Here is a 22,528-nt window from a genome sequence, read left to right on the forward strand (position 1 = left end):
TCACAGTTATGCATTTCAACACACAGCACAGTCTTAAGGAAGTGAGATATTTTTGGTCCCTCAATATGTCTATAAAGTTTACCCAAGGATCCCTATACTCCTCATCTCACCTCTTTATCTTTGGGCTATACATATTAGTATGTTCCATGGTCACTCCAGCCCCGTCTGCGTGCATTTGTCTATGCAGTATGAATCCATTTGTCTCCACTGACGGAAAATAATTGCAAAGCAAACAAATCATCTCTGCCACATTGAGCAGGCCTCTACTCCTGGGGCATAGCAGCTAGATAGCTATAGGAATGAAAGACTGACTGACGCAGAGGGAAAGGAAGGCGAGGACGAGAGCAGGATAGAGGAAGCTCAGAGCAAAGTGGTTTGGCATTTGCATTATATATGCAGAGTGTTAAAAAGTGTTATGTTGAAGAAACTGATGCAGTCAGATTGAAAGTGACTACATGGTGCACTGGGAAAGCCAGAGAAAGAGAGAGGGCCAGAGACCTTAGTGGAAGACTGCCAGCTGGAAACTCACTCCAGGAACATAAGGAGGAGGCATCTGGGAACACACCGCCTTGGAAAAAGAGAAAAAAAAGATAATTATAGCATGATGCAAATATGGCCTTTTCAAAAAGAAAACCTACATCTAGTATAACCGTGTTCTTGCTTTAATATCAGCAGCACGGTTCAGTGAGGACTCAGAAGAAGAGTGTTTCTAAAATCTACACAGCCCAACTCAGGTTGCTTCACTGTATTAGTATCACTAGTACTTACTATTTCTACTTTATAGGCTATAGGCCCGAACAGAAGAGCAATGGAGGGGAAGTGCACGCTTAAACAACTCTTCCCACAAAACCCACAATACTTCAACCAAACTACCCAGAGGTGAAAAGCCATTAACCTGGAAAGGGGAGAATTAAATCTGTTTTGAATTAAATATGCCTACAAATTGTTAGGAATTGCGCAACTTACCTCTGTGTTAACATAGCCTATATCACCTTAAAGTTTGCACCTGAAGGAAAGTCATGTGTCAAACTGAAAAATAGCATTGTTGCGCTGGGCTTTTCTCGCAAGTCAATAACTTGCCAACTGTCAGTTCACATTCTCCTTTCAGAAACGCAAAGAGTAATAATGTACGGAGCAGCTGGCAGCATTAACTGTGGTACTACATATATGACTACGGAGTTTGTTAGCAAAACAACTGTCGTTCAATGCTAAAAATCACAACAGACCACCTGGATAAGGCGCAAGGATACAGGACGCACTTGCACACCAGCGCTACATGTTCTTCCGCTGGATAGCTTAAAAACACAAGAATAAAAACAACTTCACTGTGACAGCTTATCCTTTCCTCTGGGTATTCCTGAGATTCGCATGGAGCTTTAACTCAACGCAGAAAAATCAGAAAAATCAAAGTGTGGAAATTTAATTGAACTGTGAAATGTTTTTCTAACATTTAACAAATTACTAAACTCTAGGATAAATAAATGTATAAACTCTTTAATGAAGAATACAAATGGACTTTACGCAAATTAGAGAATTCATTGTTGAAGTCGACGAAAATGCCATTATATGTTCTCTTGCGCCCTCTAGTGACATAATGCGAAAACCACTCCCCGAAGTTGATTCATTGAAACAAATGAGTGCCAGAAATATTCACTGTTTATTTGTTATGCTTGTGGGGGAAAAGCAAGGCTTTCTACAGTTTTGAGATGGCACAGTGTTGCTGCTAATCCAAGCTCTATGTCACATGCTGTTACTGATCCAGTGGGCTTACATTTTTTGTGTATTGTATGAAATATGGATAAATGTTACAAGAAATTTACTTGTACATGCCCATAAAAAAATAAACATAACAAATCCCAACTCATTTTTTAATGTACACAAATGTGTGCAGATGCAGTGTTGTAAAACTGTAAGCAAAATATCAAGTCCCATTTCTTCTATTGTGTTCTCTATTGTGATGAGGTTTTAGGGGATGATTGTGGCATCCATATTTCATTCATTATTCAGTAAATGCTGCTTCAAAGCAATGCTGCCCCCAAATCTCAGTCACAGCCCAAAATTAAATGTGTTGCCCCTTGGAAAAAATGCTAATTCACATCCTTACAGGAAGTACTGCAATGTGTTCGGTTACTGCTGGTTAGTGTCACAGCTCCTGCTACATAAATGCCTCTGAGAACACCAGTGGGACTGGATGTAAAATGGTCCTTCACCAGTCTCCTTATGTGGTGGAGGTGGTAATCAGGATCTTTATTGTCCCAAATGTGTCTACACATTTCTCAGCAGCCAGGTTGGAGGTGAGATACCAGACTGGGAGAAGTAGTTCCACCACCATGGTTTTTCCTCCCTCTCTCTCCCACTATCACCCACATCTGGATCCCTGTATTGCTCAAACTGGTTGTAGGGGTCAAATCGATCCCATGTGTCTGATGTGGGGAAGAGGTGGTCATCAATATCGGGCTCCACGGGAACCTGGATGCAGGACATGAGTGAAAATGTTAGAGCAGAGGTGAGGAAGGAGGTAATATTTAAAAGAAGGTGGTACAGAGGGTACAGCGGGACTTTGAAGACAAACCTTCTGCAGGACAAAGTCAACACGTCCAGCCTTGCTCATGGTGTGAGGCAAATAAACTCTCTTGCTGACCTTGGAGTATCCTTTGGCTGTGGCTGTCACGATGTGAGTTCCAGGGTTAAGCAGCCTCCAATAGTCTCCATCTTCAGCTGGAAGAAAGGCAATAAGTAGACGCAGAACGGTGGGAGGGAAAGTGAAGAAAGTTAAAAGAAGAAAATCAGTAAAATGTGTATTGTCTAAGGTTAATTTACACATTTACAAAAGTAAGACTCCAACACATCAAATACTGACATAGTTATGTATACCTGTGGTGACATCTTTTCTAACACCCCTGATGGAAATTGTTGCATCTTTTATTCCATTACCATTACCATCCTTAACTATTCCCTTTATTCCTCTGTGGACCTGTTTAGAGAAAAGGAATACAATGGCAAGATTTGTCAAGCGTAGTTTTTTCCTGAACAGAGTAATTATCCATGCGTTCAACATTATAATTTAGCAATTCACTTACCATCGATGATTTATAGTATAGATATATAGTATAGTATAGTATAGTATATATAATTATATATATATATATATATATAATATATATATATATATATATATATATATATATATATATAATATATATATATATATGACATATAGATTATGAACATGCTACTATATCTTGTTTAACTTTGAAATATTATTATTTGAACAGATATTTCTTTTTATTCACAGTTAAGAAAAAAAAGTGGCACTTACAGATTCAAGAAAACTGAGGAGAGCTTCTTTATTCCTCTTCCATTCTGGGTAAAGCTCAGCCTCTGAGGGGAATTTGTCGCATCCAAGCTCCACGGTTATCTCAAGACAGTTAGTGTGTAAATAATTAAAGTCTGACATACCTGCAAAAAGTAGGAGAGGTGCACACATTGTGGGAAACTTAGGAAAAAAATATTTACGTAAAGAAGTTTGATTTATGTGTTTTGCTGTGAGAATTAAGGAGTGGAGTTAAAAGTATCTCACCACCAGCAAAACTGTACCACAGTGCCCCATTGATAATCCCCCGAGTTCGATAAAAGGAGGCACCACACCTCTCTGTGTCATTGTTTGACATAGTGGCATGAGCATCGGCATATGTGCGAGCCAGCTGCTTGAAGACCTGAGCATTGGCAGATTATTGGCCAAGGTAGACATTGATTGTTATTAGAAATCTGCTATCTATAAAATTCCGCTCCCCTACCTGTTCATCTGGAGTGGGGGAGAACATCCGCTCCTCAAGAGGATGTCTAGAGTAGTCAAATGGATAGGAGATCACCAGATCCCCTCCGTGGAGGCTGGCAGACTGAACGAAAGGCAGAGACCTGACCCACTTCATCACTGCGTAAGTCTCTGGTGCCACCTACAGTAAAAAGAAAAGATTGAATCATTTTTGGAAGCCAATATGAAATAACTGCTGGAGATTATTTCTGGTAATTGTTAGTAAATTAGTACTACCTTCTTAAGTCTTGATGCATGCTCAATCATCCATGTACAGAAATCCTAAAAAGTTGCTTCTGGTCATCTGGATGTAGCATTTTCAGTGTGAGAAACTAAAACTGCTAGTTTCAGTCATTATGCAAATGTTCTGTTAATAAGTTTGGGGAAACCTGCAGTCCGCTGGGACTGAAGAAGTCACTTGGATGACTGACAAAACGTTTCTGCCACTGAAAAATCTCTACGTCCAGAAGAACAGAGTCAACTTTCTGGTACTGCCTTCTTACCTTCCCAAACCAGTATGCGTCAGGAATCGGGATGTGGTCAGTACGGTAGTGCCTGCTGCGTCGATTCCGGTACAAGACAGACGTAAGGTCCGGAAAGTTCCGGTTCAGGTCAATATTCTGGGCATTGGTTCGACCATTGGTCCAACCATTCAACAAGTGACCCTGAAACATTTAGATTCACACTAAAAGCATTAAAATGTGTAAGGCTGCTGAGACTGATGACAACATTAACTGTAACGATGTCATGTCCAGACATTAGTAGGTGCCGTGACTATATTAAGAGCAAGATATTATGATTATTAGTCAGGAATCCAAGAAGGAACATGTTAGACTATGACTGTTAATTCTATTGTTAACATGAAGACAAAATCATATATCCGTCAAGAGAAAGAGTAGCGAATAGAAGCAGAAACCATTAAGTCTTAAACATAAGATGAGATGAGATAAGCATTATTGTCATTGTAAGCACAACCATGCAATAAAATTGGAATGAGCACAACAATTTCTTTATCTCATCCAAATAATCAACAAAGTTATTTTTTTGGATTATTTAAATTGTTACATGCTGTAAACATTTATGTATATGTGTCCATATACAGAACAAATATTTCAACATTCTGTTTTAACTCTCTCTCTCTCTTTTTTAAATAAATACAAATGGAAAGTTACCACACTACATGCAGTACATAACATTTAAAATATGGTCATATTGATATAAAATGTGTGATACACTCTAAACTGTCATTTGTATTTAAATCATGCTCTCTGGATAAATCACTCAGAGCAGTAAATGTGTTTGTGGGTGCTGCTGTATTTAAATTACTGCACAGTACATGCAATGACAATGGCAGTTCTAACAGTGGACTTCATAATCTTTTTATCAATCCTGTATCAAACAGCTGATACACACATTAAAGCATGGAGACAGTCAGTGTATTCTTTTTATGCAGAGGCACAACATCAAGGCTGCATGCCTATGCAACATTTCAAATAAATGTTCCACCACCAGTGTTGTTATTCCGAGTATTCATTAAGAGATGCCAGCACAGAAGTCTCGCCATGTTTGAGAATCCAGCATAATGCATGCCAGAATAAACAGAGCTCAGAGACTTCTACAGCTGCTCAACGGGCTAGATAAGGGAAGCAAGGTACATGCAGATTTCCCACTGCCAGCTATGATATGTATGCACACTTAATTTCAGAAATGTTGAAACCCTGGCAAATTCAAATCAAAGTTTATGCATTTGTCTTGGAGTAGGTGGACTTGCCCTGGGCAACAAGACTATGTAGACAGACAAGCAGACAGGCTGACAGAGAAAGAGGTAGGAGGTGGAAGCCTGGAGTCATTTCGTAGAGCTTCTGTGCTTACACGGTTATGTATTAAATAGTTAAAAGTTTCCTCTTAGGTTTCAAATTTCACAGTCCACAATCCACATTGAAAAGCTCTGTGCATTAGCTGTTCTTAGCAGATTGACCCACTCTTCCACCTTCACACCTGAAGCTGAGCAGACTAAATAGACCAAGATCAATCAATAAATTGAGATCGGATAATGACAGTTTGTCTTTTTTCTGTTAACAATATTTACTTCATGGTTGATGAGCTCCGGGTCATTGTTATCCTCTACCTCTGAGGCGGCTAGCTCATAGCCATCGGGGTTCATGGAGGCTAGAATATGGATGCGAGTGGTGTTGATGATGGTCTGAATTCTTTGGTTTCCCAGGATATATTCCGAACACAGGTACTGGGCCAAATAGATGAGCAGCTGGCGGCCCAGCACTTCGTTGCCATGCATGTTGCCCACCAACTTGATCTCTGGCTCTACTACAGTTCATGGATAGAAGTGCAAATCATTAAATCTGCATTCTCTTATTTATTTTTTTAAACTTTTGCCATTTTGAGCAGAACAAGCAATAAACACAAATCAAATTATGTATTTAGGTAGTTGTTCTGATGAATTTAATAAATGTGTGTGTATGTTTAAACAACCTAGGAGGGGAGGGGGTCTAAATAACCTTTCAGGTATGTTTGTGTCAATTATCTACTTTTAAAGAAAGCACCTGGCTTGTTAGCTGACACTATATTGAGAATATATATATTTAGTGTAGAAAATCTAAAGCTAGAAAGATTTTTAAGAGGGCTAATATAAAGCCAAACGAATAAAGATGAGTAAGGGATCTTGCATTTAAGACATCAAGCTAAATAATGGTAAAACCCTGCAGAGCTGATAGGAGGTGCTATTCGCTGATAAGATCACAAATAGCAATGCTGTATGTAAAATATCTGACCATTTGTTTTCCCCAAGTCTTAGAGAGGTAAAACATTTTTTTTAAATAACATCATACATTTGCATTAATCTTCCTTACTCACATAGCTCATGTTGTCCTGGGTTGTTGGTGAACTCAATCACCAGTAGATCCCTGCCCTCAGTGCTCCGTCCAATGCTGTAGACGTGGGAGATATGAGAGCACTTGGCTGCTGTTCTCTTCAGGATGCTGTACATCTGTGCATTGGAGGTGTAGGTGAACTGAATGATAGTACTGGGCTCCTGAGGAGAGAGACTGGACAGTGCTTGCTCCTGTCTGGCTGGAGGAGGGACACCAAGATTTAGGGGAAGCCAAGAAGAGTGCTTCAAAAGAGTGTCAGACTTACTCAGGCAGTATACAGTGCATTAACATGACCTTTACCTTTCAGCCCTGCCAGAGGATCAAAGCAGCCTTCTTGGTCACTGGCAAAGAAGCGGTCACAATCCAGGAAATAAGGCCAGGCCATCTCAATGGCCTCAAAGGCATGTGTGCAGTCCTTCCTCAGTGCCTCACATGTGCTCCGGCAGGGTTTGACCATCTTGTCATCTCTGCAGGGTGAGGCCAGTACTGAGCAACCTACAAGACGAATCTCAGGGGAGCACTCCCCATTCAAAAGGCCATGGATGACACTTAGGAGGAGGTACTCTGCCCCTGACTCTGCCTCCAAACGAGTCCGATGACCAAGGATGTTAGGGAATATGGTTCTGGATATAATGTATACATGATTTTTAACAGCATGATTTACATCAACATGTAAAACAATAAAAAAACAAAACAAAACAAAAACAGCACCTTATGAGACCGTTGTGTAGTTACAGTTTTTGTTGGCACAGATTTCTTGGCCAAGCCCTGTTACTTACCTAGAGTATTCCATATCATTACAATAGCCCAGGTTCAGCTCTGTGCATTTAGCTGTTGGAGCAGAATAGATGTAAAGAAAGATAAGGAGTCAAAAAGAGGACACACATGGTTTGACTAAATCATTATTTTTAAGTATTCTTTACATGTTTTTTTTTCCGGCAGTGCTCAAATATAAAGACTATACTGTAAATCACATATTTACAAGTAGTTTGAAGATAATGCTTTATCTCTTTGGATACAGTTCATATGGATTACATGGTTTGAGTTTTTCACCAGCCTTCAGAGCTCTGATGTTGTATGATTATGTGCCATTAGCCCTGACTTGTTATGACTTGTTCACTGTCTCTTGGATGAGAGTCAATGGGACTCACATTTTTTTTGGGGGGAAAGCACCATTTGCTATCAGCTTTTATAAGATTTTGTGGGAAAACTGCTAATTTGTCTGATATAGCACCTCATCACAGAATAGACAAGCACAAATCCTCCCATACAGGCTGAGCCTTGGTACTGCATTTTTTTTTCTTTATGTCAGAGATTACAGATCTGTCTCATCTATCTGGAGCAGATGCATGCTGCATCTTCTAGGTACAGCTCTTCTGTTTTACCTGACTCAAAGGTCAGGCCATGCTCCACGGCTAGGTTTACCCAATCGTTATTCAATCCATGCAGTTAAAAATTTGTCCAGTAAAAAAAAAATTCACATACGTTTTTCTTCATATGCACTGTTGCTGCATCTTCCTGTGGAAAAAAATAAATAATACAAACTCAAAAATATATAAACATCGCTCATTGAACGCTAGATGGAGACATCGTAACAACAATCCAAAGAAGAAACTCCATTTAAAATCACAGTTTATTCAGAAACAAACAGCAGCTGGCCATGAGTCTGTCACACACATTTATTCTTAAATCTCCCTTACACGTCTCTGCAGAGTCTAATTTGGCTATTATGTAATAAAACTGAGAAATATGCAGACTAAAAAAGCGCCTATTAGCTGTCTCGAAGCAGAGAATTAAAATGAATAGGTAGGCCTTAAAATTATTTGAATTAGTATCCGGGTAACTTAACATCGGAAGTCGAAAGCAGTCTATCAGCTAAACCGTGTGGACGTTAAGTTCTGTTTTAACTCCCACGGACTCTAAGCATGCATCACAGGTTTGGGTTTGCACGGTACGCGTATTTGTTTGGACCAGATGACCTTACCTAAATACTCGTCTCCGGGATGGCAATTCTGCTGCGGGACGCACAACGAAGTTTTCGCCCAGAAAAGAAACATCACCAAAAGTCCTAGCTGCATGTTGGAGTGCTTAGCGCTGCCAGAAAATTCGGTGTGTGATGTGGCAGTGTGTGTTTGAAGCTGCCACTTTTCGTTTTCTATGCTGGATGATAATTACCACCCACAGGACGGAAACCTCCTTCCTTTGTTTTATCGGTGCATCCCTGACCTGTAAAAACTGAGGCGAACCAGGAGCGCGGCTGTGCCGATCATATTTCACTGCACAGAGTGCTGTGCGCGTATGTGTGTGTATGTGGGGTGTGGGCACGAGGAAGAAACGTGGCTTGTGGGGGTGGGAGTAAGAAAAGTTTGTGTCTCTGCCTATTATTTGACATAATAGCGCTGCAGAGGCTGTTCACACACCAGTGTATGGATAGATTTGCACCATTAGGGTATCTGAAAATCTTCACCGACCTTCGTATTCCCTTCTTTTGTAAGAATAATAAGCCATTGCCAAGCCGTGACAGGGATTTAAAGTGCTTAGCAGCAGTTTCCATGGGCTTAAGAGGTAGCAGCAAAAGATTCAAAAATAAGTATGATAGCTTCACAAGATTCTAGATCACAGGTTTCTAATTTTTTCGTTTAACCGTTCAATATTGGATACTTCTTGATTTTTATGCATGAACAGAGACACGTGGAAATATAAGTTTAAAATATGTTCAGTTCATATCAGTTAATAAAAGATCACGATCATAATATTTGACTCACTAGTCTAGACTGATGCAGTATTGCAGTATACACTCACTTTAAGTACTCAAATAGAAGACTCGATTTTCATCTGTGGCAGTGGAGTTTATTTTTGAAAGTGCTCTGATATAACAATTTCACACATCTTCTTTGTATCTATTTTTGCACTCTATTTCAGTCATTAACACAAACAAAATGTAAGCATAAAACAATAATAAATGAGCAAATGGACACATCCAGTGTTATCACACTTTATAGATACATTTCCACAGTACTAAACATGTTGCAGTTTTCATGTGGTTGTGCATCTCCAGGCAAACTAATGAGCCCTATGGAAACAGCAATCTGTAGAGGCTGAAAAGGCTTCGGCACACATCGGACGTGAGAGGTGCCGTTCAGTATGAATTGTTATGTGTCCTTCACAGCTCTCCCAGTGGAAAATAATGTTCCTTTAACAGTCACATGACACAGTTCTTTGTTAAAAAGTCCTTGAGCAAGGCATTGACTTCTTTCAATTTGCTGACCTTTTTGACTTTAAAGACTGTGACCTTTTACAAAAAAGATCAAAGCATTAAATCATTTAAAAATGACCACATCAAGCTCAAGTAATCCTGGCAAGACAGCTGTCATCTGTGGTGTCAAATGTGCTGCTTGCACTGGTCACAGACAGTAAGTAGTGATCTTTTCCTACAACTCGGCTGATAATACTAACCAGGACCTTCCTGTACTGCTGCCGCAGAAGACAGTAGACGAATGGGTCACTGGAAGCCTTGGCATAGAACAAGCATTTGGTGGCAATGCCCCAGTAACGAGGGATGCGCACACAGGGCAACAACTCCACCAACCTGTGGGAGTAAGACAGAAAAAGTAAATTCCACTTCCCCGGATGTGTATTTATAGCATGGAAAGTTATGGAAACAACAAAAGGCATCTGTTGCCTTCATGGGGGTTCTTCCCCTGTTATATTGGTTCAGAGGCAAGTTGTTTTATATTTTTACTGTTCAAATAAAGGGTCTAATGCAATCCACTGCAACATTCATACAATGAATGAAACCTTATTAGGGCTAATTATGATGCTGTGTTACAGAAGTAATGACTCAACTTTAAGGAAGATGTATACATTCTAGATATATTCGCGACTTAATATTATAAAATATAGAAGACATTCACATTTTAAAACAAAGTTCAGTCAAATGTCACAACGGACTTGGTGCCATGCTGCCATTCCACTTAACTACACTGGAAGGGTTACCTGGTGATAACATATGGTGAAAAGCAGAGGATGAAGGAGCCAATGAAGACGCAGATCTTTTTAGTGGCACGCTGCTTTCTCTTCTTCCGTTGCGCTAGGCACCTCTCCTTCACACTGATAAAAAAAAACACATTAATTTCTGACATTAATAATTAATAAACTCATTAACATGTTACCTAATATTACGCAACCGTTTGTTTTCAGTATGGCGTAACTGGTAGAGATTTCTTTTATCCAATTAAGCTGTTCTGAAATCAGAGGCATGTCAAACTTTTTTTTTTAAGAAAACACTCTACCTGGGGTGGATATCAACCAACAGAAGCAAAGTCTGCACTGTAATTACATCTATCCTCTTGCAGTGTGACTTAGCCACTCTTAAAACTTTCAGGTAAGCGAAGCACAAGACGAGGAGGCAGAGCGCAAAGCTGCTACCGTGGAACAGCCCTGTGAAGGTGGCGTAGATTCCCAGCTGAGACACCTGGTCCAAGTCCAGGTGAACTGTGCATGAGGCGTAAGTGTAGCTGTAGCCTCCCCAGTTCATCATCAGCTGAGTGAGAGAAAAGATGAGAGAGTGAAGCCAGGAGTAGGCCACGATCAGAAAAGCGTCCCTGTAGCGCATCTTGCTGGAGTATCTCAGAGGAAATACTACCGCTATCCACCTGTCCATGCTCAGCGCCGCCATGCTCAGCATGGCATTACTGGTGATAAAAGTCTCGGCAAAGCTGACGACGTGGCAGAACAAGTCCCCCAAGGGGTTTGCGCCACTGACCACCCCCAGAAAAGTGGCAGGCATGTTGATAATACTGAGGAGGATGTTAGATAAAGAGAGATTTATCATAAAGATTCCTGGTACATGGGCTCTTAAATCGCTGCTCTGAACGAAACATAACAGTACCGACAAGTTGGTCAGCAGAGAGACAACAGCTATTATCACAATGGACACTTCCAGAAGGAACTCCGGTATGCTCATATCTCGTGGTTCGTGTTAGCAGCAGCTGTGGGGAGGATGTTATGGAGAGTCCGCCATGCTCTCTCCTTTTGCCCCCCACCAGCTATGACGGATAGTCATTGCCACGTGCACGACGCGCACTTGTGAGCCAAGCAGAGAGAAAGCGCTGTCCGGTGCTGAAATGCCTCAACAAACCTTCACGTCAGCGTTGAGATAAATAACTTAAAAGTTGTTTAAGATTTCTAGGAACTCAAATACTACTGATCGCGCCGATTTCTCCACTCATGACAGTAGTTTAGTCCAAATTGAAGAGCTGAGCAAAGGATAACACGAGATTGCCGGGTGGTCTCAGCGCTTACTCGCGATCATGCGCACTATCCGGCGCCTCCTCTCTCACTGGCAATGCCGTGCGCCCTGCACGTGCGGTCGGTGACTGGCTCATGTGACGCTTGAACAATATCCATGCGGGCAAGAGTTAATGTGAGAGATGAGGATGTTGTGTTTGCATCCAGCTTTAAGTTTTTATCCCAAAAGAAAAGCTCAGCTGTGCTGTCTGTAACTATGGAAGGAGAGCAGAGCTTTTCGTGTGTGTGTGTGCGTGTGTGTGTGTGTGCGTGTGTGTGTGAAAAGCTTGACTCATCCTAACCACAGCTGCTTCATGCCTTACTCTAACCTTTTATTCTAGATATGAAACACATACTCACCTTATAATCGAATGACCTGCCTCAGCAAACAACCCTTTGTCACCACGATGTAACTGTGAAAGCAGATTTGGGTCCCCATAACATGAGTAATATCGGGACCACACACACACACACACACACACACACACACACACACACACACACACACACATACATCTCCATAGCAACAGAAGATCTCTGGTGTCTTCATCACTCTTTGAACTTCATCTTACTTAGCACTGATTTGTTTTTGATTTGTCCTCAAATACCTTCAAGAAGTCATTTGCCACCGCATGTTCATTTAAGTACACTTCTTGAAAGCATCATATGCTGTGTTACGGATCATATGGATTACAAAGGCAGGTTAAAAGGACAGAAGAGCTGGCAAATTAAGAGAAGACGGATGGAACCTGAAAAGCTGAAGGGAAACTGGATTGAGGGGGAGGAGGAACACGTGTGGGAGAAATGAAGAAAAAAAGATGCTGGTTGTTGTTTTATATACACAGTGCAGTTTCAGATTGCCTTTACGGGCAGTGTATTTCCATTTGAACTCTTTGATAGATTTTAATCATCAGTAAAAACAGAAAAATATTACCCCTTTAACGAGTTGGTGGAAATAAGCTTGACGTTACATTACTGTGCCTGATGTTAACTTTTCAGTGTTACATATTCCTACTCAGAGGCTGTAACTGGGGCTTAGTTTGTTCTCATTTTGGCAATAATGACATGTCTCCATCTTGACATAGAAAAAAGCCCCTTTTTCACTTCAGTGAAAACCAATAACAGTGCTTTAAGTGCAGTATTGACAGGTCTGTTGCACTGAACTGCAGTATTCTGTTTTCTGTGCTAACATTGATTTAAGGTTACATGGATAATTCCTGTCACATGTAAAATCTAATGCCTGCACAGTTAGTTCAAACACAGTTCAAACACAATGTGTTTGAAGCCTAAAAACATGCGCGGGCTTGTGAGTGTGACTGATGGACATCTTTTTCCTCATTATGCACACATTATTCAGTTTATGTTATCTTAGGGCATGCAAGTGGGCTGTATTTTATTTCCTATTTTCTTCATGTGTTTCATCCTCTGTGTCCCCAAAGGCTACATTTATATTCAATTATTAACAGGTTTCTAGAAGATCATATTTACAGTATGTGCTGCAATAGCCCCAGTGATGTACTTTTTCTTCTTTTGGTGTTTTGTCATGCTGCTTTCAGTGGTATTATTGTTATTGAGTGTGTAATCGAATGGCTAAACTCTGATAAAAAAACCAGCACCTCTGAGTTGCTAAGAAGAAGGAAGAAATATCGGGAGAAATAGCAGAAGAGAAAGAAAGAGAAATTACCTTCGGAAACAACCTTCTAAGTGATCTCATATTCTCACTTGGCTTCTGTGGATGGCGAAGCTGTTATGCCAGTATCAGAATAGTGATGGGGAAGCACTTAAGAAGTCCCACTGGCAGGCATCCACTTAATCCTTGAGCACTGCCTGTGCACAAGAGAACAATATATATATATATATATATATATATATATATATATATATATATATATATATATTATATATATATATATATATATATATATATACTATATATATATATATATATATATATATATATATATATATATATATATATATATATATATATATATATATAGAGAGAGAGAGAGAGAGAGAGAGAGAGAGAGAGAGAGAGAGAGAGAGAGAGAGAGAGAGAGAGATGCTGTGAGTATCTGCGCCATTACGTAACATCACAGTTCCCACAGTCAACAACATAATACAGAGCTCTCTCTTCACCTTAACTTCATCTTTATTAATTCCCCATAAAATATGACAATATTTTTAGTTTCTGTCCATGCATCCATCTGTTACTGTAGCTTTCATTATTACTACTGCACACAAGTCATTTGTATATATGAGGTATGTATTCCTTTTAATATTTTTTATTCAAGTGTTTGAGAGTTTGTATTTATATTATTTAAGAGTTTTCGCTTTTTTGTTTGAGTACGAGTAAATTTCATTGTGATGCCGTGACAGTGGTTTAAGGACAGTCTCTTATCTCTTATGTTAGGTTCCATCATTCTGATATATGGATCCTTGTAGGTGTACTTGGCCTATTTTAAAATGAAACCCATTGGTTTTTATACATGCTTATTCCACTATGTTTGGTGTAGTACTAAAGGCTGCTAGTGACAGAGAGAAGAAGATTGCTCCTTTTTGACAGCTATGACCCTGATCTGTCTGCTCTATTAAAATCAGTTCTACATTAGAAAGACTTAAGAGGAAGGCGCTCTGTGGTGGTGTTGGTAGCATGCCCCTGCTTTGTGATAACTTTTCAGCAATGATGCTGATGGTCATGAGAGGAGAAAAAGAGATGGGCTGCCAAGAAGACAAAGACTGTAACCAAATGTCAGGGTGAGTGTTTCTGGAGTGTGAGATTCTGGGTGAATGAACAGGTCGTGACCCTTTGAGCTACAGAACAATCACAAACACTAACTCACTCAGACACTCACATGTCCAGATACACACAGGCCATCAGTTTCTCCAAGGTTCTCTGTCAGTCTTCCTGTTCCTTCCTTCTTCTACCTTCCTATTTATTTCACTCTGAGTCACATGTTAACAGTGACTCTATGATACTGTTAAAGGTGTCACTCTTTTTACACTTGTTAATGAAAGGAGGGGACAGGAGTGAAACTACTTCTAATGATGTGTATCCAGGTCAGAGCATACAGACTCAGGTGAAATCTATGATCTATGTATTCATACATGAGTGTAAAAATGATGCAGATATTTATTTATTTGTTGTTTTTAGATTTCACCCAACAGATAGATGATAGACAGATTGATACTTTATTGATTCTACAAGGAAAACTGTTGTGTTGTAGCATCATAATTAGGAGCAAAAAAATAGTACAGTCTACAATAAACAACAAGTAAGTAGCACAGTTAAATAAATGTGCAATCTGGCAACCCATCAGCTAATATAGTGATGTAGCCTCAGGGGGCCAAAGGCAATTTTAAAGGCTTCTGGTGCAGCAAGCACATATTCAAGCCAAGCATCCCCATTCAATCCGAAAGCCACTGTTTACAAATAGAGATAAATGAAATAAAACTAATAACAGGCTAAATTTTCATATGACTCTGTATATCATTACAGTAAATAATAAATAAAGTTGTGAGGTGATTGCAATGCAAGTTTTCAGCTTTAATTCAGAAGGTTTTAAAAAACTATTGAATTGCAGTCCTTCTATGTATGGTTCCCCATGTTCAGTGGCTCAAAAGTAATGACAAATGACCAACATGATCATTCATCATTGTATTGTATTGTAAAAAAAAATTAAAGAGATTAAAGATCAATCTGGAGTCGATTTTGAGTGTTGAATTAGCATTTTAGAGCAGTTCACTAGAAATATCGATATGAGGTGCAAAAAGATGTCAATGCAAGTGAAAGGGGCCATCATGTCACAGTACTGGGTCTGGGACTCAGTGTTTTTTGATTAATTTATATTCTTGGATTTGTTGTTTCTCATGGTTTTGATTCTCACTATTATTTTCTGCTTATTTATAATTCAATTCAATTCGATTTGATTTATATAGCGCCAAATCACAACAACAGTCGCCTCAAGGCATTTTATATTGTAAGGTAGACCCTACAATAACACATACAGAGAAAAACCCAACAATCAAATAACCTCCTATGAGCAAGCACTTTGGCGACAGCGAGAAGGAAAAACTCCCTGGTTGGTGCTGAGAGGGGCGGACATCTGCTGCGACCAGTTGCGACTGGTCTTTAGGTTTCTGTCTCTGTGCCTCCCATGTGTTCCTTGTGTCATGTCTAGTCAAGTTATGTTTTCATGTCTGTGCTTCTCCTTGTTTCAGCGTCAAGTCCGTGTCTCTGTGCCTGTCTACTGTTTCCTGTTTTGCTTTGACGGTCTCATGTCCCATGTTAGTGTTTTCAGTTTTGCTTCTTATCGGTGTCGTTGTGTGTGATTGCTCCCAGCTGTGCTCTCCTCCTGTGTCTCATTCCCTGATTATCCCTCTGTGTATTTAAGCCCTTTGTCTTCCTCTGTTTGTTGCTGAATCATCTGTGTGTCATTCGCTGCATTCTTCACATCTTAGGTTTCTGCTTTCTTTTTACTTGTTTTTCTCCCAGTTTAGTCCTTGCCTTCCTCCATTTTTGTTTATGTTTTGCTCTATCATAATTAAGTTTAAGTCTGTTGTATATTCCTTACTGCAGGGATGAAGGGAGTGCCAAGCATCGCAAAGACCAAAGTCGCTCATATACTGCTTGATTATATTTGTGGACTGCCAATTGCACTGAGTTCCTGCTGCATTGAGCCTATCAATTTTTCCATTTGAAGTCACCCCCAAGAACGATTGTGCAATCTAAGTGTTCAGAGAGTGTACTAAAAAATCAGTGGAAGAATGAGGGGTCATCAACATTTGGACCATTTATACTTACAATACATAGCTTTTTGTTAAGTATAGATAGTTTAACGATTAGGAATCTGCCCTCTGGATCTATAACTGTGTCGAGTATTGTGAAATTAATATTTTTATGTATTAAAATTGCTACTCCCCTTTGTCAAGAATTATAACAGGCTGAAAACACATTAGGAAACATCATTCAAACCTGTTACAGGCCCGTGAGTCTCTTGTAATAAAACAGTCTGCCTGTAGGTTTTTAAGTTGATTAAGTATTTTTAACCTTTTTTCTCTGGAGCATAGCTCGTTCAGAATAAAAAAGTCAATAGTTTATTTATACAGAAACACCAGGTGAAGACATATACAGTGCGACGGGTCAGGAAGTCCAGGGAAGGAAAGGAAAGGAGTACACAAAACACACTCCACTCCCACACTCTCCACACTTTGTTCCAAACTCTTCTTCGGGCACTTACGCTCCAATAAACTCCACGCCACTCCACAACATGTTACTTTCTTAAAAAGAAGGAGTGCACTGATAAATTCAGTAATGCCAAAAGGTCTGAAAGACCACAGAAGACAACTACAGTAGCTGATAGTGAATTCTTTCCGGGATTAAGAAAAACAGTTTCATAACATCTTGACAAGTCAAAAACACCGTCAAGGAGAAAAGCATATCGCTGTCACAGTCAAGAACGTGCGCTGCAGATTCACAACACGGTGGATACGTCTGGTTACACTCAAGAAAAGACCAGATTAGTCATTGCTAGAAAACCTTTAAAAGAAGAATCTACTGTGGTGGTTTAGAGAGGCAAAACAAAAGTTGTGCCGTTTTTCAAAGCCCTAATTGTATATATTTTCTCTCTACTGGCACTTTGACTCACTGCCTTTATGTCATTAGATTATTTTTGGGGTATCTTGAGTCATCCCAAGTCATGTTAGAATTCTGTATAATTTTAATGTGTGTACAAAAACTGTTTGTATGCTTATATTTACAGACTTAGTTCCTCGAAAGCGTCATTGAGGAAAGATTTTAATTGCTTTCAATCATTGCCATCTGCACAGTGTTTGCATTTCTTGCCAGGCACCAAAAAACTCTGACAGGAAAACTGACAACTTGATGGGTCTTTCGACTTGGCATCACCCTGTAGGTTTAGGTTGTGATAAAGTCAAACAGTGCTGTTTTGGCTTCCAGAAAACTAAACGTGTCAGGCCCATGGCAGAGATAAAGTCAATTTGTGTCCTCTTATTGAGTGTACACTGAGCACATTTTCTGATTTCTCTCTGCTAACACTCTGCCAAGGGTTAGCTATGAAAACTCTATTTGAATCCCAGACCATTAGAGAGCATATGTTTCTCTTCTTTGCAGTTATGCAAGATTATAGTTCCCGTTTTCCTTGGCTGACTAGTAGTTTATTTTCACAAAGATACACTCCAGATGTTTCTTATTTGGAAAGGGGATTTCTAGATGCTGCATCCAAAAATTTACTTCATTACTGTGCATCTTGTCAACAACATCAGTGATGCTTCACAGATGATAAACACCTATAACAGAATGACCATGCTAAAAGCTAAACATTCAGTTTAGAGGATTTTATTTTCAAACAGCAGTAAAATGTTGCCTTAGGTATGTACACCAACTTTACCCACTGAACTCTGTGCCCAAACACAGCAGGCATTACTCTCATTAAGCGATTTAACCAACTATCCAGCTACAGCATGACGCAGGAACACAACGACTGATTACACACATAAAGATACCACATGGCATTAACCACCACATATATTGCCAGTATGAAAGCGCACACTCACACCCACACAGAGGATGCAAGATGTGGAAATGTAGCTGAATTATTCAAAATCCAGAGAAATGCTTGTGCAAGAGGAGACAAGGGAAAAGTCCACCGACTAGATTTACAAAGAAACAAAGAAAGACAGATAAACACACAAAAAGAGAACGAGAGGGGGAGATGCATGAGTCAGCAGTCTGCCAGAAAACAGGAGTTGAGAGACATAAAAAGAGCTCAGAGGATTTAGCTCTCACTGGAGTGCTGACAAAACGCTCACTTTACTGTGGCTGTTTTGTTTATGCGTACTTGTATTGCTTATGTTGTGGGGACCTCAGTGTGCTACACGGTCACATTTTGGAGACCAGCCTTCATACTGGGACAAATTCCTTTGATTTTAGGATGAATTTTTGGTTTCAATTAGGGTACAATGAGACAAAGTCAAGTAATAGTATGGTTGGGTTACAAATGAGCGTAACTCAGTGTTTGTGTGTGCGGCAGTCTGTTTGTGAGGAAAGTCTATTAAACATAGGCAAATATTTCCTTCTATATTTCTTTTAAAATATTTTTTCTTACAAGCATGAAGTGAAATTGTAACTTGTAGTAGCCTTAAAGAGACAATTCAACATTGTAGAAAAAAACACATCGTAGTCACAAATATTCAGCCACACCCAGAAAGCGGGTTAGCCTAGCATAGCATGAAAATGAAGCAGAAAAAGCACAACGTGTAGCTTTTAACACATTCATGTGTGGACATATAGATATTATAAAAGAGGCAGCTTCACAGTAATGGCAACACTAAAGTGTCTATGTTATTTTTCTTTCTTTAACAGCAAATTATAAAGTGAAAACAGTGTAACAATGTTATAAGTGTTGGTTTTAATATTAATTATCACCTAAACCTGAACGCTACATGGAAAAAGGCACTGAGTCACACCTCTTTGTCAGGTGTTTTCAGTCCCATTGTTACATGTTTATAAAATCAAGCAACTACCAACACAGTCTGCATTTACTGTACATGTACCGGTGTTATGTATTTAAAATACAAAATATGAGTAACTGTATTCTGTTACAGCTACTGGTTAAATAGGTGATAATTAGAATACAGTTACTTTGTTGAAATTTAATAGATTACACGGTAGCGTTTTCCTGTTTCATATGTTAGGCTATCCCCTCTCTAATTTTGGTAATTCCACACTGGTGGAAACCCAAATAAAACATGCAATGAGAAGCTCTAATGTTAGTGTCCTGTTAATGTTGGTAGTGTCAGTTACACAATGGACCCGGAGCCAGGACATCAAAACCAGCAATGCACGGGCAGGAATGCATTTCCTACTTGGAAATTCCGACACCACTTTATACTTTAATTGAAAGGAAGGTTGTGTATAGGAAATGAATTACTGCTGTACCATGTGTGAAACTAAATAAATAATTAAATAAATGAATAAATAAATATTTAAAGAAGAAAGGGATGGGAGAAATCTGACAGTGCAACGCAAACTCTGTTTGCCAGCAACCAATCTGCTCTCAGCGTCAAAAGACTCCACCTCCAACATCTGGAAGTAAATTCTTTTTTTAAAACAAACAAAAAACCTAATATTAGCCTGCTGCAACTATCTTGTTTTAGTTGTTGTGGCTACCTGGTTTATGTGCCACTTCACACAGTATCTTCGGTGTACGATTTGTGATTTATTACCATTACTGAAGGCCACTCGGCACCGAGCTAACATTGTTAGCTGGCGTTAGCTGAGGTTAGTTCATATATGTGCAAACTGTTAGACTTGATGGATAGCATTAACAACCTGCTAGCTGCAAATAATCATGTGCAGTCCTGAAAGCAGACAGAAAGAAACATATTACTGATACAGAAATAGTTTACTATACAAGATCACTGTAAACAGTGCAGCCTTACCTTATGTTCACCCTACTGTTACTCATTTTATATTAAGATTTAAAAATCTAGTTGGTAGTGGTATGGCGAGTAGCCTTGAGTAATAGTAATAAATCACACACATACAGCAATAGTACATTCATGTAGTTGTAAAAAGCTTGATAATATATTAAGTAATCCAAAGTATTCAGAGTACATTACTCTCATTGAGTAACTCAACAGAATGAATCAGAATGCATTCTGTAATCTGTAGTTGAATACAGTTTAAAAGTGACCTTCTCAGCACTGAACATGTGTGGGTAACTGATGACAGAGGATAAAGCAAACTAAAAATAGTGGCTGCAGTCTGAAAAACCAGAAGAATGAGCAGGAAAGACCATAAAATGTTATAGAGCTGATAAGATGCTGCATACTTGGTTAGTTTACTGTCCATATGTAACTCCTTACTACAAGCTAACCTTTCACATACCAGTTTTGGGAGCTGTTGATAACTTGAAATGTTGATAGTGGGAGTTCAAAATACAGACGATATCAGGTCCGCTATCATGAGTGTCTGATATTAAAGCAATTCTTGCTTAAGTTTTAAGCTTAGTGAATATTTATAAATACTGCAATATCAAACAGTAGGAATGCCAAGCACATTCACAACCAGAAATATTAAATGAGAGGTCTTCCAGAAAAGGGCACCGTGTCTCCTACACAGTTTCCAAGTGTTTTATAAGCGCTGCAGTTAGTGCCTAAGGGCTAGGCATCTGAAAAATAGACACTGGTGACTAATTTTTCTTCTGAAAAACAAACTAGAAGTCAAAGAAAGAAGAGTTAGACAGGGAGGGCAGCAGCAGCTCTGGCATATGTGCATATGTTAAATGCATGAAATAATGAAAGTAAATGTGTATTCACTCTTTCCCCTTTAGTATAATCAAAAGCAGCGCATCTGTCATTTACTAAACCCACGTGGAACCACTGTTAAAATGGGCTGATAGGACGTATGTGTAGCAAGACAAAGAGAAAAACAAGTGAGAACTCGTCTCCTGTCACTCTGAAAAAGCCAACTCTGAAGTGACTGTGGACTATTTCTAAAAAAGATTTCAATAAAAACAGGCCATACTTTGAGAGGAATGCTTGGAATTTAAGCTCTCGTTAAATTTTAGAAAACCGACCTCTGGGAAATATAATCTGAAGTGTCCTGAAGTGCACGTCATTCCAAGTATAGCTTTGCACTTCACTGTGTGATAAACCAACTTAATATGTTTGCAGAAGAGGAAACAAGAAGTCTATTTTCAGCAAAACGCTCAACACAACAGCACATGGGTGTATTTAACTTTTTTCTAACACTAATTGTCCAGTTGTGGAGCATCACTGTGTGAAAAATGTGTGTTATCATCCATGCTGAGGATGTTTGTGTGCCTGTGTGGGAGGTAGGTTGAAAGACTAACAGATTCACTCTGTAAAAGTCTGGTAGCTTTGTCTTTTTGTCTTTTTAGAGTAAATTGCCCACGTTAGTAGTGATCAGTAAGCCATGAGTCATAGAGAGTAGGATTTGAGACAGATGGGTGTAGTTAGGGCCTGTACTTCTGTAACACCACAGTTTAACAGGGTTTCTTTTTTTTAAGCCAGTGCAAGCTGTCTATGCCAAATGCTCCAATCTGTGGTCTTGACCCTTAAACTTCCTCTAAATATAAAATTTTACTATAAACACAGTCTCTTGCTAGAGGTTGCCAGTAACACAGGTCAAACCTAGTACTTTCAAGTGTTTACTGTTACGGACGTCTCCAGTTCACTTCCTCGATTGGACGAAAACCCACAGATATGCACAAATCCAAAATCAGAAGGGTTTTCTTTTCTTTTTATTAGATCATTAATTAAACAGTTACATTCCCTACGAACAGATAAATTCATCCCTGGATATTCCGAGTGGCACATAAAGGTCCTGTGTGTGTTTTCAAGCATTGAGGAGATGATGTTGCTCAGCTTCCATTAAGTGCTGCTGATGGGACTCAAAATGCCATCAGGTTCTGAGGTCACTGATGACTCACAGTTTGACATTATAATGTACGTTATGATTAAAGCCTAATATGAATATCTGTTAGCCCTT

General features: G+C 39.3%; 2 protein-coding genes across 3 annotated transcripts; both read right to left on the reverse strand.

Annotated features, from left to right (window-relative positions):
* Positions 1-1,640: 1,640 nt before the first annotated feature.
* Positions 1,641-9,017, reverse strand: LOC102308361 (carboxypeptidase Z). 2 transcript variants are annotated; one of them, XM_005944873.3, is made up of 13 exons: positions 8,687-9,017; positions 8,188-8,220; positions 7,482-7,533; positions 7,003-7,325; positions 6,686-6,901; positions 5,943-6,139; positions 4,318-4,479; positions 3,798-3,956; positions 3,581-3,716; positions 3,320-3,459; positions 2,875-2,974; positions 2,573-2,718; positions 1,641-2,469 (listed from the first exon to the last, which is right to left on the reverse strand). In XM_005944873.3, exons 1-13 carry the CDS (start codon positions 8,778-8,780, stop codon positions 2,266-2,268), a joined length of 1,962 nt encoding a protein of 653 aa, XP_005944935.2. In that variant the 5' UTR covers positions 8,781-9,017; the 3' UTR covers positions 1,641-2,265. The 2 variants fall into 2 exon arrangements, with proteins under 2 accessions (XP_005944935.2, XP_014196411.1); XM_014340925.2 differs by having other exon boundaries at positions 5,904-6,139.
* A 524-nt stretch (positions 9,018-9,541) lies between these two features.
* LOC102308043 (G-protein coupled receptor 26) lies at positions 9,542-12,219 on the reverse strand. The gene is made up of 3 exons (XM_005944871.2): positions 10,995-12,219; positions 10,699-10,812; positions 9,542-10,291 (listed from the first exon to the last, which is right to left on the reverse strand). The coding sequence occupies exons 1-3, from the start codon at positions 11,666-11,668 to the stop codon at positions 10,048-10,050; spliced, it is 1,032 nt and encodes a 343-aa protein (XP_005944933.1). The 5' UTR covers positions 11,669-12,219; the 3' UTR covers positions 9,542-10,047.
* Positions 12,220-22,528: the final 10,309 nt, after the last annotated feature.

This window comes from Haplochromis burtoni, unplaced genomic scaffold, assembly GCF_018398535.1.
Source record: "Haplochromis burtoni strain Fernald_Lab_line unplaced genomic scaffold, NCSU_Asbu1 Contig_421, whole genome shotgun sequence".
NCBI lineage: Eukaryota > Metazoa > Chordata > Actinopteri > Cichliformes > Cichlidae > Haplochromis > Haplochromis burtoni.

Excerpts from the sequence above, each read along its gene's own strand:
- LOC102308361 (XM_014340925.2), bottom strand. The coding sequence starts at position 8,780 with ATGCAGCTAGGACTTTTGGTGATGTTTCTTTTCTGGGCGAAAACTTCG. Across the intron at positions 7,326-7,481 it reads AATGATATGGAATACTCTAG|AACCATATTCCCTAACATCC; the intron begins GTAAGTAACAGG and ends CATTATATCCAG. Across the intron at positions 2,719-2,874 it reads TAGAAAAGATGTCACCACAG|CTGAAGATGGAGACTATTGG; the intron begins GTATACATAACT and ends CCTTTCTTCCAG.
- LOC102308043 (XM_005944871.2), bottom strand. The coding sequence starts at position 11,668 with ATGAGCATACCGGAGTTCCTTCTGGAAGTGTCCATTGTGATAATAGCT. Across the intron at positions 10,813-10,994 it reads TTGGTTGATATCCACCCCAG|TGTGAAGGAGAGGTGCCTAG; the intron begins GTAGAGTGTTTT and ends TTTTTTTATCAG. Across the intron at positions 10,292-10,698 it reads TCACCATATGTTATCACCAG|GTTGGTGGAGTTGTTGCCCT; the intron begins GTAACCCTTCCA and ends TTACTCCCACAG.